We start from the raw sequence: 16,083 nt of genomic DNA on the forward strand, positions 1-16,083 counted from the left end.
TGCTATGCTAACAATAGCCATATGTTAGCAGAATGGCATGCTAAAACACATGCCCAAGAATTTATTGTGGCCATATATCTATTTTATCATCTTTCCACCTCATTTTTTCACTGGCAATGATTCAACATCTGTGTCATCTCTTTTTCTCTTCAGGTGCCCTTCCTTATCTGAGGCCTGAAATCACCTGAACACCTGCTTCGGACTTCACAGAGGGAGATTTGTGTGTACAGCGATAAAAATCTTTCAATATCTGGACCAAATTTTGTTACCATTACCAGGACACATTCCCTATACTTCAGGACATTCTATTATTAATTCTTGGTGGAGAAATGGACTAAAAAGAAGGGACCACAAGAAGGAATATCAGACCAAAAACTGTTGACTGACTGTGAACGTTGTGAACATGCGTCAGTATTGCAACCAAACGGCAAAGATGTCAGCACTTTGGGTGGTTGGCTCGGTGGAGTTCTTACCATCCGTGGTGTTGTGGAGACGCTTTCCACCATGACCCAACACCAAACCGTGGGCCTGTGGACGAACACAAACCCAGACCTGTCGTCACAGACTAGTGGCCTTTGAGCCGACAACCGAAGGAGCACGTTTACATATCTTAGGGCCACGCGAGTACATATGAAATTCCACGTATCTCCAAATTAATCCCCGAATTGTATCTGTTGAAAGGGGAAAAGAAAAGGGCTTTGTTGATTTTATTGCATTTATTTGAGATCTCTGCATCCCACACATGGAGAGAAATTCCAGAGACAAAGAAAACAAACGCGAGCAAACGAATCTGTGGGTTTTATTGTATCCGAAACTCTAATGTACACTGCAGCTGTACTGCAGAGAAAGTTCATTCAAACATTCCTCCTAACCTCCCTCCCCCCCCACCACCTCAACCCCTCTGTCTCTCTCACTCTCTCTGCTCGCCTTTCTGTCTCATTGATGTTTCGGACGGTGAGGCAGGGATTCAGGCCTTTTGTAGTTTTAGAGAGGGACTCGGAGAAGGTCAGGGGGTGACTTTAGGGAAAGTGACAGATGAGAGAGCAAGAGAGGAGTGGCTTTAAAGGAAGGGGGGGGAGTAGGCAAGATCGATCACAGGGTTAAAAAACCCTTTAAAGGTCCTCTCCCAGCGAGAAAAAGCCACCAGGTCACAAGTCACGACCGGGAGACACTTGAGAAAGCGAGACACCGAGAGAGTTTAGACTGAAGACGGCCAACCTCCCAGCTGACCAGAAGTGCAATATCATGTATCTTAGAGTCAACTTCACCATCAAAAAATCAATGTGCCTCTGAAAGTCTTACGAAACACTTTGGATTCCTACTCTGGATCTAGTTTGGGTCTTTGTAAAGGAGCAACACATGTGTCTTTGAAGGTTTTTGGGTCCAACACAAATAGAAAACTTTGTTAATATTTCTGTAACACAACACCGAGGGGACCACATTCGTACGGACTTAAGTCAGGCAGCGTCATGAGGAAACGAACGAATCAAGGGAATGCCAATGTAAACAGAAAATTACCAGGAATGACAAAGCCAAAACTGTATTTTATTTCATTTGATTTTATTTTTTGTGTTGCTTGGGACTTTGTTTTGTTTCCATTTTGCAATCATAGGAAATACTGATTAGGTTTCCAATGCATTCCGGACATTTATTGTCACAAAAGTACTGTATGTCAACAGTGTCATTGTAAAATTTGTACGAGTGAGTGACAATACTTTGTCCATCAGAATAACAGAGTGCCTTCATCAGCACTCTTGTGTTGTACATCTGTGTATGTTAAAATGAACCAGTGCTTTCATTCCTTTGATATATTTTTTGTATTATTGGACAACGCGATATGACATGATGTCATGTGTACAAGTGCATTATCACTGCTATTTATAATTAAATAAAAATTCTGAAAATAGCTGCTTCTTTATTCAGTCTTTGTTCAGCTGACATTAATCACTAAATGGCCTCTTTGTGTTTATTTTTTGCCCCAACTTGGAAAAAAGAAAGTGAGCGACTGTGATTCACTTATAGAAGAATACAAGTGCACTCAGAGACAAATATGTACTTTTGAAAGCGCTCATGTGAACCCTCCAACCAAAATAGGCCCGGCCAAATGGGCATCACCAGACATCAGATTTGACACTGAACACAACAGGCTTTTCTCACGGGTGGCTGTAAAATGTTCAGACATCTGCATTGGTGTGTATTAATACCCCCACTGGCCCCCGCTACTGTAACAAACTGACTTTTGTTTAACAACCTCTTGGATGAAGAGAACAAGCCTTAAAGCGTTTTGGACAAACAGAACATGCAACCCCTCTAAAAACCTCTGCAACCCATCTACCCTGCTCACACACACAGGGCCCACTCTGTGTGTGTGTGTGTGTGTGTGTGTGCACCACATGCATTCATACATTATGTTCATGTTCGCATATAATGTTGTTTCTGTGTGTGTGTGTGTGTGTGTGTGTGTGTGTGTGTGTGTGTATTCATGCAGCCTGAGGGTATTAAGCCTAATTATAACATTCTTCTGATTAATCGTGTCTGCTTGCAGGCCTCGGAGGGGCAGCGCTGTGTTCAGCTCGTGCAGCCGGACCACACACTCTATAAATAAAGTCTAAGTCAATAACAACGTTAAGGATCACTCATAGTCTTGTCAGCTCTGTTTGCTAAGCCTGAATAATTCAGCCAATGAGAGGACACTGAGACATACATGCCAATACACACACACACACACACTCTGGAAAAGTACAGTGGCACTCTAATCACCTGCGGTGCGCACAAACACTCCTACAGATACACACTTTGGTGTACAGATGTGCACACACACACACACACACACACACACACTGTTTGCTTTCTTAATCAGTCCATACCATTAACGATGAAGACAAATCACACCTGCAGAAGTCCAAAGCGGAGACATTACTTTTATTAATGAAGCCTCCCTGGTACTGAAAAGGCTATTATTTCTTTAATACACCCCGGAGTGTAGTTAAATGGAACTATTTTAATGGTATTTCATACTGCCAGATAATGACAGATTTTTGGATTGGTGGGCTCTCGCCTGGCAGCAGAACTGCCAACAGGTCTTTTGGCTCCACACATGCAGCTGTACTCTAAATGAAATATGCACATTTGTTCCTAAAATTCTTCTTCTTTTTCATTTCAGAATGTTCCAAAAACACAAATACAAGCCACCGGCTTTGTTGAGCTTGTTAGCGATAAATGTGTCTTGGTTTTCGTGATTTTTTTAATTCATTTGTTTGGTGGCTCAAAGTTCACACCTGTGTGCGCTCCTGTGGAGCTGGATTATTGGCTCTGGGCTACAGTGCAATTATTTATAAAGGTGTTAATTATTTTATGTTCTGCATAGTGGGAGCTGATGTTTTAAAGACTCGCCTGCTGAGCCAAACATGCTCCTGGTGCGCTTGTTCAGACTTCTGAGTGAAATAAATGTAATAAAATGGAAAACATTTCTAATGTAAAATCCCCCATCACACACACACATGCACGCACGCACGCACACACACACACACACATGCACAGTCTTTGTTGCTCTCATTGAGGGAAACACCCGTAGCCTTTTATAACCATGTGATCCAGTAACTCACATCTTAGACAACCCCCTGGGTTAAAGAATTTGTTTTTTTCCTCAGTGTTGTGATCCGACATGACCTCCAGATCACGCCAGCAGCTGCTTCTGTCATTCTCGCGATGTTAAATTGTCTGTGTGTGTGTGTGTGTGTGTGTGTGAACCCTCTCTGATTGTCCATGTCTCTACCATGTGGCTCTTTGTCTGAGTGCACACAGTAAGTGACTTTAAAATACTTACGTAGCCAGAGAGAAGGCCACTGGCACGTTGACTCAGTGGTTTGTACAGAAGGCTTTAAGCTTGAATCTGATGACCAGCTGGCTGGTGTTTGCGTGTTCTCTCCGTGCCCAGATGTTCCGGTTTCCTTCTACAGTCCAAAGACATGCCGGATGCAAAAGGTCTAATGGAAACTCTAAATCCCACCGACATGTGAATGTGTTCATCTGTCTACAGTCCTGAGGAGAATGAACGGTTGAAAAATGGATGAATGGATTTATAAATGTTTGAAAAGACCCATCATCTATTGTGTACATTCAAAGTACAGTACGCAGCTTTTATTAGATTTAGTGAGGCACAAGATGTGACTTGGACTAGTTCACGGCCTACTTGTGTCCAATACAACCATAGAGGCCTGACACGTATCTAAAAATGTATTATCAATATATAGAAATGATATTTTGCTCTCTTAAAGTGACAGATCTCAGTTAAAAAACAGTATGAAACCAATTGTAATTCACACAATGACATATTTACTAAATGTCCAGATTTCTGATTAACTGCTCATCACATTGATAAAAAATACAAAATCTTAAAATGGCCCAGTTTATTTCTTGGCTCATAAGCAACTAATGTTTAGTGTGTAAGGATTTCAGAAGTGAGGTACCTCAGTGATCTTAGACTCCATTAACATTTACCCGTATTTAGTTTTTCGGTTTATTCTAGTGTTTGCACTTTGCCTCATTACTAATACACATTGCCCCACCACTGCATAAACATCCGATTGGTCGTGTTCTCTCCGCACAGGAGGTAACCAGGTGGAAGGAAGTGTTTTTGGGGTGTCTCCTACATAACCCAGCCTGCCATACAACCCCCGTACACACACTTAACCCCTGACACTCCCCAGTGTTCACACACTCTGTCATCACAGGTCCTGGCTGCTGCTGACCTGAGCACTAACACATGCTGGGGACAACTTAACCTCTGGACCTCCAGACGGAAAAACACATTGACAGGGGAGAGGGAGGTGGGGGGTGTGACAGACAGAGAAGGATGAGGGACATCAGTGTGCGTGTTTATGAGACTGGCAGCCAACTGTAAATTGATACATTGCCACATCAATGACTCCATTTGTTGAATATTCTATACAATGCATCTCTTTTGTACATGCCAAATTTGGCACTTAATATGTTTTCCTCTCAGGTTGTTGTTCTCAAAGTTGACTGTATGACTCTGGAGCTTAGGAAACTCTTTAAGAACAAGCAAGCATGGTGGTTAAATCAGAAAGCACACTGTTTTACTCAGAATAAATGATACCAGAAGAAATTTGACTTTAAGAAGGTACAAGCTGCCCATCCAACACCAGTAATATGTTTCATATGTATTAGAATTTGTCTTCCTCTAGCTAGTTTTAAATATTTCAACTTTCTTTTGTTTCTTATACTTTTTCCAAACATTTACTGCAATGACTAATATCTTCCAATTCCAGTATATTTATTTCTTTGGTGCTGCAGTTCCCCCCGTGGGAATCAATAAAAGTTCATCATGATTTATCATATGTTAACTAAAAGATGCTCAAAGAGAAACATTGTGGGTATGTGGGAAATATATCTACCAGACTCATCTTTGCTTGGCTCAGCATTGCCTTCACTTTTACTGTCGCCAAAAGGCCAAAGAAAATAGTCTTTTAGGTTGGTGTGCTGGGTCGAGCCAATCCCAACTAATATGTCAAATGTGGGGTGGGTTTGACATGGTGACTGATTTTCCTGAATCCACTATCACACCAGTATTCGGTATGTTTTCTCTTAAAAAAGAAGAAAAAACTCTACATTAAGCTTTCTCTGTAATGTCCGGTTGGGTGTCGGTCCATCCGGTTGTGTCCAAAGGCTCATCATGTTTCTTGCAGGGAGTTAGATGAGAGGATCGATGCCACTCACATGCCTACACGTTACACCTGAAGCTACAGCCTTTTTTCGCATTAAGACTGGAAACAGCCTGACACACAGCCATACATACAACCATAAATAGTCTCATTCTTACTTTGGTATTTGTATGGATTAAACAAATGAAATATGATGTGTTAAGGTGTGTGAAAAATGTGTGTGGCATTTTGTTGTGACAGTGTGTTGTTGTTGAAATTCTCCAAACTCAATAAAGTTCAAGTTTAAATAATAATTATTGAAATACGTATTGTGTGTGTGTTTGAGGGCACACAGAGCTCCAGGATTCCACAATCTTTACTGCACAGAGACGGAACAAAAAAGGAGAGGAAGTAAGCGAAAGCAGATGACTTCATGGTAAGCTCTGAAAATATATATCTGGTACTGGGACTTCCCCTTGTTTCCAGTCTTTATGCTAAGCTAAGCTGACCAATTGCTAGTTGTAACTTTATATCAATCTTCTCATCTAGAGTAAGCTAAATCTTGGCAAGGGAGTGAATAGACTAGTTGTTTAAATGCACTGCTTTCTAGACACACGGCTGCCCTCTTGCATTCTCCAAGTTCACAAGTGGTTCAGGATGTGTGGGTAGTGCGATCATTTTCTAAAGATGTTTTGATACATTTTTCCACCATGAAACCAGGTCCTCATTGGAACCAGTTAGCATGACCTGCATCCAAGCTGACCATAGCTGCTGTTCTGTGTGAAGGATGAAACTACAAACCTCTTACAACCTCGTTCAAGCCAACGCTGGGCGGGTGCTTGATACTCAAATGACAGATTTCGTGTTTAGCGTCACTTTAAGGGTAATCCACGGCAGCCAAGAAAGTGTTTTGACAGTGGTGGAGCTGAGCAAAAAGTATCAACAGAAAAGCAGGACTGACTTGATTCATTTTTTTATGCAATCACATGATGCGAGAGAAATGACGTGATGGAAGGAGAGAGGGAGCAGAGGATTGCAGACAACAATATGTACAGTGTTTTTTACATGTGTCAGCGGAAGCGATATACAGTATGCGAGCTGCAGCTTGCATGTGTTTCTCTGTAAAGGCAAGAAGACAATTGGCAGACAGTGACGCAGATCAGAGGGAACGGACTTGAAGAATGAAGTCAGACAGGAATTTCTAGGAAATGACGGCTAGCAAAACAAGAGCAACGTGACTGCATCAATACAAGCGCTGTGCTGCACTTCATCTGTGCACCGGCACTGCTTGAAGGGGTTTACTTTGCCCAGAGAAAAATCACATGTCCTGTGTGTGCGTGTATGTGTGCGTGTATGTGTGTGTGTGTGTGTGTCAGTGTTGTGGCCACTGAAACTGTCAGAGGCTAAACGTTGACTTCAGGGCCTCCTGTGTACAGCGTTACATTTGACTCAAAGGTAATAGTATAGTAATAGTAATATCATAGTAGTATGATATAATAACATGTCCCAAACCATTTTGATATGACGAGGTGATGCTATGTAGCGTTGATTGCAAGCACAAACAGGAAAGCACCGAAAACATTGGAAGTTGAAGCAGATTTCCCGGCAGAGCTTATTTCTATAATCTCTCCCGACAGTCATCTGGACTGACATAGAGACATCTGTCGGCAAAACCCTGCTCATGTGGATTTACTTCTGTCTAAGGTGACTTTACCCAGGGATTCTACTGAAAGACTTTTCACTTCATTTACAGGAGAAATCAGCAACACTTGATATCTGTTTTTCTGCTCCATCTCTTGCTGACAATAGGCATCCAGTACCCAGTTTATCTTTTTCTGTTAGCAGGCTTTTCCTGGAAAAAAAAGCGTCTGAGTCACAGGAAATTATGCATTTTGTGTTTGGGATTTGTTGGGATTTTATGAGCAGTCACTGTCATTATGAGCAGACAAGGAAAAACAACTGCATCAATATCTAAAAAACTACAAAAGAAATAAAACAGACCTGTGGCTTTTGTTCATCTCCGATGAATGTTTATTTAAAGGAGTAATTTGACATTTTGAGAAATATACTTATTTGCTTCCTTGCTATGTGTTAGATGATGTTCTACGTACAGCTACAGACAGCAGCTGGTTAGCTTAGCATAGCATAAAGGTTCAGTCTGAAGATAACAAAATCCATCTACCAGCACCTGGCCATCAATTTTCCCCTCTTTCCAGTCTTTTTGCCAAGCTATGTTAAACAGCTGCTGGCTGTAATTTCATATTTAACCAACAGTTGAGAGTGGGGTCAATCTTCTCTAACCCTTGGCAACAAAGTAAAAAATAATTCCCAAAATTTCGAAATAGGCCTTTAAAAAAAAAGCTTTATATCTTGTAAGCAAATAACTATAACACAGTACTTAATGATGTTGCCCTTAATGCATTATACACATATAAACGTTCAAACTTAAAAGGTTTAGAAAACTCAGAATTTCAAGGCAAAAAAGTTGAATTTAATGAGTTTTGACAGTTAGTTTGTCCAGCTTACAATTGTAGGTGGTCACAACTTTGAATTGTCACTTCTGTTAACTTACTTTACGTTAAAGTTAAGTTAAACTTAAATCTGTATATTTTAAACACTTGAAATTGATGATTTCCAGTTTCAGCAGGGTCTATACTCAGCGAGGTCAGTCTGATCCCTCATGGCTTACTGTATCAGTTTGGACCAGTATTTGTCCATATAGATATGACAATATGGCGTCAGTGCTTAAAGACTGCTTGAAGTGAAGACCATGTGCCTCATCTGACACAGATAAAAAAGATACACAACAAACCTCCCTCATGTCAGTGTCTTCAAATAAGAATAAAAGAAGGCTTTACTGATCATTTAACAATGCATACAGTGTATAATTAACAGTATATTATATTAATCTAACAAGTCCTCTTGTCACTTTAAGTTACAACACTGAACTCTGAAGTTCTGAGAGCGATCACTGGACAAGTGAAGTTAACCTGGCTTGAAACTGACGGGCTTATCTAATTACACTGAGCTAATAATGAGAGAACAGTTTATTTAATGTAAGTAATGTGATTTTACAGTGCCGAGGAATCTTTTATAAAGTTAACATGAAGTCAATTAACATCAAAAGGACACAAGTTATGAGAACTGTCTGGCTCTCTGAAACTGATCACAGACTGTTGTTGAGTTGTTGTCAGGAATCACTCCAGGACTTGAATGTTTTTTGCCAAAGCCTCAGTTCCTGCTTCAAATGCTCAGAAAAAACTTGTAATCTATATCTATGCCATAGAATGTAAGTTGGCATTTTTACGCCTCAGGTGAAAATGACAGATTGAGGAAAGAGGTAGGAAATGTAGTCCGAAAAACATTTTTAGCTCAGAGCTGTTAATGTTAGCTGCATGCTATATTATCGGGCCATACTGTCAGATAAGCAGAGGACATGCGTGCAGTTGTCAATATCCATTCATAATGCATGTTATTTATTTGCCTGGTTCTGTATGATTAACAAGGCAGCGGCTCTGAGTGCACATAGTGACTCAGTGCAGACTTTACGAGAGCCTCGTGGCTGCAGATTGTGCAACAGAATCGCCTCCGAGTTACACAGCCAATGCAGTGAAGTTTGGCAGGCATACTGAGGACAAACTGGCAACCTAGTATGTATGGTTACATCATGTTGGAGAGTGTGAAAGCTGAAAAGACAAGGGAAGGAAAGTGAGAGCTGCAGAATGAATTAAGAATAAGAGAAAGGAGAAAAACAACACACGGGGCTGTTGGTAATTTGCACACACATCCTCCCATAAGGGCGTGTCACAGGGGGTGTGTGGCATCAGAGGTAAATTTGGTAATCCCTTAGAGAGAGCAAAGGGGGAGGAAAAGACAAAGGTGGTTTTGCAGAGTAACTCCCAGATCAGGAACAAGCAGGGATTGCATAATGCAGATGGACGGAGGCAGATGTAAATGATGGCCAACATTCTACCTACTCAGAGAAATAGCGTCTCTGCAGAGCTTGTCTGTCGGTGGGGGAGCGGTGGGAGCTGGGAGGTATGCAGAGTGTTTTTGGAGCGGTATGCGATGTAAAACGGTGGAAGTGGGAAAGCAGCTGAGGCTGTCCAGCGCCCATGAATCAGGCTGAGGCACCGTGAAGCAGAGGCCTTCATAGGAGCCAGATGGGCCCTCGGCTCGACACTGAGGGCTGAGGGATGAAGGAACTCTCACACACACGCACACACGCACACGCACACGCACACGCACACGCACACACACACACACACACACACACACACACAAACAGGCGGGATGGGAACAAACAGGCTCTTATGTGCACAGCAGATATAAACCTGGAACTGCAGGAGAAAGCAAACATGTGTATCTGCACAACATTTTATATAAAACAGCTGATTTATCTGCATGAGGTGCACATAAAATCTGCAATGTGACAGTAACAAGTACACATACAGTCAAACAACTTTGAAATGATTTTTTGGGTTAAAGAAGGCATATTTCATACGGTATATTTCTGTGTGCATTTGTGTATTTGATCTTTTTACTGGTTTATTCTGTTTTGTCTTTTTTGGCAATATTCAAGCATTTATTCCTTATTTTCTCCTTATAAAATTATTTTAACTTATATTACATTGCGATGAGGGTGACCAAACCTGTGTCTCTTGCCAGCTGTTTTTAGCTAGCTACCTATCTACGGCTAGTTTTCATCATGAAACTATTCCAGCTGGTGCACAATGTAATATTAATTATCCATATACTGTTCTGTGTACTGCTGTAGCTTCACTGTACAAACTCTGCTGTGAGTAGCTTAAGCATTTTAGCTGACAAGCTAAAACAAACAAATTTAGCTAACGTTACCAACTTCTAAGACAGCTTAGAAGTTTTTAGTTGAGTTTATTTGACTATGTGAGAAGCGCACTTAAATAACACACGTCTTGCCTACAAAATGACATATGTTATTTGCACTGAGACATGCATGTAAATAAGAAAGTAATGGAGACAGAAGCATGGTGTCTATGAACTACTACATTTCCACAGTTTGGTTTAAGCTCAAACTTCAAATGTAGTTTTAATTCTTTTAGTGATTTCAGAAAAAAAATATGTAGCAAGTACAAAAAGTTTTTAACCTGTGCAAACTAAATAATTTACCATAAATTGATATGTGTGTTTATGTAGAATGTGAACAGTCATTCATTGCTGTCAGACCATCTGTGTTAAAATGAGCTCCGCCTCAACAGCTACATTAAAATGCTGCTTACATGTAAATGTAATATTCACAATAGTCAATTATGTAAATTTTTTGTTAGAATTTTTAATAAATTCTGTGCAAAAGATAGAAAAATATCACTTTTCAGGACTTTAGGGGCTTTGTAAAAACATCGAAACAACCAAGCAGAATTCCAAATTTTGTACTTTTCTGAGCAGCAATAAATTGGTTGAACTGAAACAAAAACCTTAAAAAAGAGTGGAAAACAACAAAGCGATGGGGCAGTGAAGTAAGTGCAACAGATACTCTGCCCTCAGATCATCTGAGCAGGTCAGTGTTTCAATGGGGCTTGAAAAGTGTATGTTTGCTGCAATGAATGGTTTCCTAAAGCCCATCATCCCTGTCTGCTTGACTTAAGTTAGACAGACTGTGACTGATTTCAACCCATCGTGAGCCCATATGATCCCAGTTTACAGGCCACAAAAGAAATGGGCTGAGGAAAAAGAGCCACTTTTTATGGACTCAGATAATTACCAAGCTCTATCTTAAGGTTCTTCTGGGTTATTTCCTGAAAATATACACAATTTAATGGTCATTTATTTGTAAATTCTTATAGACTTAATTCTTATCAACACAAGAACAAGTAGAAAAACTTTAATAGTTTAAACTTCGCAGCTTGAATATATAAAGAAATAAATTCTTTGAATGGCTTTTATAATAAAATTTTCCTTTCCCTTTTTTCACGTCAGCTCAAACAAATAGTCTTTAATGACAATGTTTACTGAATATCTAGTTTAAATGACTGCATGTATTTGTGTTATTATTTGGAAGGTGTTAGTAAAAGCTATTTTCTGGGAGGTCTTTAGGATTCCACATATCCACACACTTTTTCATTTTCCTGAAAATAAACACACTGACCACAGTTTGTATGTAAGAAATAATCTCCCATAAACATCTGTGGCGGCTTGTGATCATGTTCATAAACATTTCCATGATTTTATCCACTGACCGGGCCTCATAAAAATCAGTGGGCCCGTCCACAGCAGTGCGCCACAGTTTCATACTCTGTGACTGACTGCTTGTTATAGTCTCCCAGAAGATAATCTGCTTTGAAATATGGCTCTATTGACATCTATCAAATTACTGTGGCAGGATTTGGTTTTTGCGGTGTCAGATACTCAATAAATCCAATCCTTGTGAAGGCAGAATAAAGGGGGATAATTATGAGCAGATAGAAAATGAAACCTTTCGGACTGGAAGAGGCTGAGTCACACTGAACACAATCTCAGCGTCCAAAACATTCACAATACAGAAAATTACTGTCAAGTCTGCAGACAAATGTAAATGCCTCTTCTTCACCAGCTATGAGAGAGGGATCTAACAGAAATGGAAACAAAATATAAAAGTTATTTCTGCTCAGACATTCCAAACAAAGTTGCAAAACAAATTGTGATCAGTTGTGATTTTCCTTCATTTGAATGGAAAACTGGTTTAATTCAACTTCATACACAAAAGTATTCAAACTATTCCCTTGCAGAGGTTTTATTCAATTTACATCCAAGTGTAAAGGTTGCCTTCAGCCTGCCTTTTCTTTAGTTTCCAAAGGAATTTCCATATTGTGCTGCCTTCAAGTACAATCGGAAACATTTCAATTTACAATTCAGTGCTCGCAGAGTAAATCCAAGCAGACGACAAACCTTTTATTTATAAGTGTGATAATAAGTGATGTAGAGTCCAGAAGCCAGGTAAAAAAAAAATGGTGATCTGTTTTCATGACAGTAGCAGAATATCCATATATAACCATATTTATTTTTTACATTTAGTCAATGTGCAATAAACCACAATATTTTACAAGCTTTTTAAAATCAGTCTTAATTTTTTTGTTTTTTTTCGTGCAAACTTATAACATGTACAGTTTCTAATTGTTTTTATGTGTAATGTATATTCATCGCATACAAATGTGGAAGAGGCATCATTGCAGGGCATATTCACTGAGGAGAATTAAAGGTTTCTATTCATTCCCTCTACTTGTAGCTTTGCTCAGTTTTTAAACTGAATTCTAATTTGATTTTGTCCCACTTGAAATGTTAAATAACTCAACAACCATGAAATAAAAAAATCATCAAAAATGAGTTTTAGGACATTTTCATTTAAAGCACCTAAATGTGCAACATATTGTATTCCATTTAAAATGTGGAAATAGAAGATTACATGGAGATCTTGAAGGCAGCATTCTCCACAGCAGCCTGTTTCCTGCTGCAGTGGCTTTTCTGCTCCGGAGGACAAACACTGCTGAACACAGACCTCTGCTGGAGACTCGCTGTAAACAACACTAGAGCTCCCTCGAATTCATTCATCGACCAGCTCTTTTATTGTAGCTGTGGCTGTTTTATTCTTCATTTGCTGGATTCACAAACATTTTCACAAGATAATACATATGAAGATTAATAAGCATTACTGCAGTCTACTGGTTAGCAATATCAACAACCTTTTTGATTACCTTTTGGTGGTGGTGTGTGTGAATTTACAAGCTTGTGTTCAGTAGACATGAGGTGTGCACCAGAAACAACAGTGACAAGCTATTATTACCAATAAGTATTGTAGGTAAAATCCACATTGGTTGTCTAAAATGTATTTAGATGAATGAATTTAGAGACTTTTCACTCTAACAAGCAGCCCTGAAGATTTTATTTCTTTTTACTGAAACATCTTGCACTGGATCACTTAATATACAGACACACTTGGCTGTTATTAACCCTGGAGAACCCAAGAACCCTTTTCTTCTTTGGAAAATTATGAACTATGCATTAAATGACTGCTATAAGTTCACTGAACACCAACATGTCCACTTTTTCAATTTTAACCCTTTATTCCCTAATTTAGGATTAGGGCCAAATTTGACCCATTGGGCTTTAGGTGTATCATTTCAAAGAATCACAATAACAAACACTGTCAATGCAAACTATTTTAAACTTAGGAAAATAATCAGTTAACCACACAGCTACATTTAACAATGTTTTTTTTGCTTTATTTGTTGCATGTTAGAACTGGATTTCAAATGTACAAACACACTTTGGCCAATGGAAACAAGAACACAAAGCTAAAAAACTAACACCATGGGTCTTTTTCACAGTGCATTTCAGTTTTGAGGTCCTTGCACACAGCACATCGACGGCAATTTACTTATTATATATATTTATATATAAAATAAGTAATAAGTTATTATATTATCATAGTTATTATAAGTATTAGTCTCTGGCCCTGTACTACCGAGGTAACTTAGTAAAATTATACTAATTAATTTATTTCAAGGCTTTAGCCAAATACAGGACTGTCACCATTCTCCATCTACAAAGTCACTCAAAGAACCAAAGGGTCATTTTTGACCTGACATTTTTTAACCCATACACCCAGAGGGTCATTTTTGGCCCATCGTTTTTTGAACTAGCTCAGAGTTGCTAATTTATCCAAAAAGAATATAAAACGTACTTCTAGGCATTCTGCAAGCTAATACTAAATAGATTAACAAAAAATACAATTTACACAATTTTACCAACCACTGGTTTGCTGAGAAGACGATTTTGTTTGGGTAGGTTTCTAGCTCAACAAAACGGCATGTGGTCAGTCATCTTGTCACTACCACTCTGGCTCATGTCAGTTCAATATTCATCCACTAAGTGTCTCTATGCAGGGGTCAGAAGTGGCACTCTGGGTTTTTGAAGTTAAATTTGACAAATTTTTTTATGTTTGTTCATTTTGGGTAGCAGCAATTAACAGCGGCAATTAACAGCGTTCTCCAGGATTAAAGAAGTACTTAACTTAAATGTGTTAAAGGTGTCTGCAAACTAAATGATATGACCATATTGTGGTGAGATCAATGCTAGTGTTATTGTCTGAAATCAGCTAAAACCTTGTAAGACCAATGCTGAGGTAGAATCGACTGGCTGGAAACCATTAACTAACTAATAAATGCTGACCAAGACAAGAGTTAACGCTATTTACAGGCACTAGTTAGATTTCTTCCTCTTCTTCTTCTACTGAATAACATGAATGATGTGTTGCCACTCACAGACTCATCATTCACAGGAGTAGTCATTTACGTAGTCTCCTTTCTAAAGCCCTCTAAACCAAAGAGCTGACCCAAGCATTTTTTTTTTTTTTGCTTATTTTTGATTTTTAAATGGCAATGTTGGTTTTAAACCTTTCATGCCAAGAAAACCCAAGGAACTGAGTTGAATTGAAAGGAAACGAGAGAGAGGAAGACCTCCTGAGAGAGAAAGAGAGAGAGAGAGAGAGAGAGAGGGAGGGAGAGAGAGAGAGAGAAAGTGCTGTCTTTGGGCTGGAGCCAATGGCTAGAACTGATAGGCCAAACTGATGCGGGTTGGGATCACCGTCCTCCACCACACTAATGTCTGCTTCAGGGGACTCTGGAGGGGAAAAGTCCTCCACTTCAAAAGAGTGCTCTGTGTACCTTGTGACTGTGTAACTCTGTTTTTCTCTGGCTAGGGCATCATGTCACGGCACCCCTTTTGAACTTTTTTGAGCGTTTTTTAAACTCATACAGTGGGTGGAGTTAGGCTCAGAGCAGGGAGTGAAGTTACACTTTAATATTGAGATGATATGTTATTCTGTCAATGAGGCACTAGTGGTGAATTTGTTAGTTTGAGTGGTATAACGAGACAGTACGGGCTGGAGCTAGCTGGTTAGCATGCCAACTTCTGTAGATAATTCTCCATTGCATAGATGCCTTTGACAGAACATGGATACTACTATTTCTGCACATTCTGTAGACATTTTTTTTGAATGTTTAAAACAAACATTTTGGTCAAATCTCACATTGTGCACCTTTGGAGGTGACTCAGGTGAGTTAGTATCGTGCTCTCATAAAGATGGGGGACTGAGTCCCTAATATGGGCTAGCTCCAAAAACTCTGAATCCTACAATTCCCATAATGCAATTCAATTAGCCTCTCTCCCTCTCTCTAATGAACAGCCACATCTTTCAAACAACATGCCTCTTGTCCAGCAGGTTTTCAGTTATACATTTTGTGGCTGTGGTTGAATAACTCTGTTTTCCTAACCACATTTTTCCTCGACCTCGATGGAAAACGTCATAAGGTCAAGGAAAGATGTGAAGGAGAATTCATAAGGATTTAGGACAACCTCGGAGTCTGATTGCACTTACACTAAGCTACGTAGTTATGTGATATGCTTT

At 39.5% G+C, this 16,083-nt stretch overlaps 2 protein-coding genes across 5 annotated transcripts in view; one reads left to right on the forward strand and one right to left on the reverse strand.

Annotated features, from left to right (window-relative positions):
• Nucleotides 1-1,906, forward strand: part of pax3b (paired box 3b) — a 28,217-nt gene extending 26,311 nt beyond the window's left edge. For all 4 annotated transcript variants that reach the window (XM_070828647.1, XM_070828646.1, XM_070828649.1 and 1 more), the window contains exon 9: nucleotides 154-1,906. In XM_070828647.1, the coding sequence (XP_070684748.1) occupies nucleotides 154-171 (18 nt within the window). In that variant the 3' untranslated portion in view covers nucleotides 172-1,906. The remainder of the gene's footprint in view (nucleotides 1-153) is intronic.
• scg2a (secretogranin II a) overlaps nucleotides 1-16,083 on the reverse strand; it is a 183,421-nt gene that overhangs the window by 155,074 nt on the left and 12,264 nt on the right. The window lies entirely within an intron of this gene.

This window comes from Pempheris klunzingeri, chromosome 4 (genome assembly GCF_042242105.1).
Source record: "Pempheris klunzingeri isolate RE-2024b chromosome 4, fPemKlu1.hap1, whole genome shotgun sequence".
In the NCBI taxonomy this organism is placed as follows: Eukaryota; Metazoa; Chordata; class Actinopteri; order Acropomatiformes; family Pempheridae; genus Pempheris; species Pempheris klunzingeri.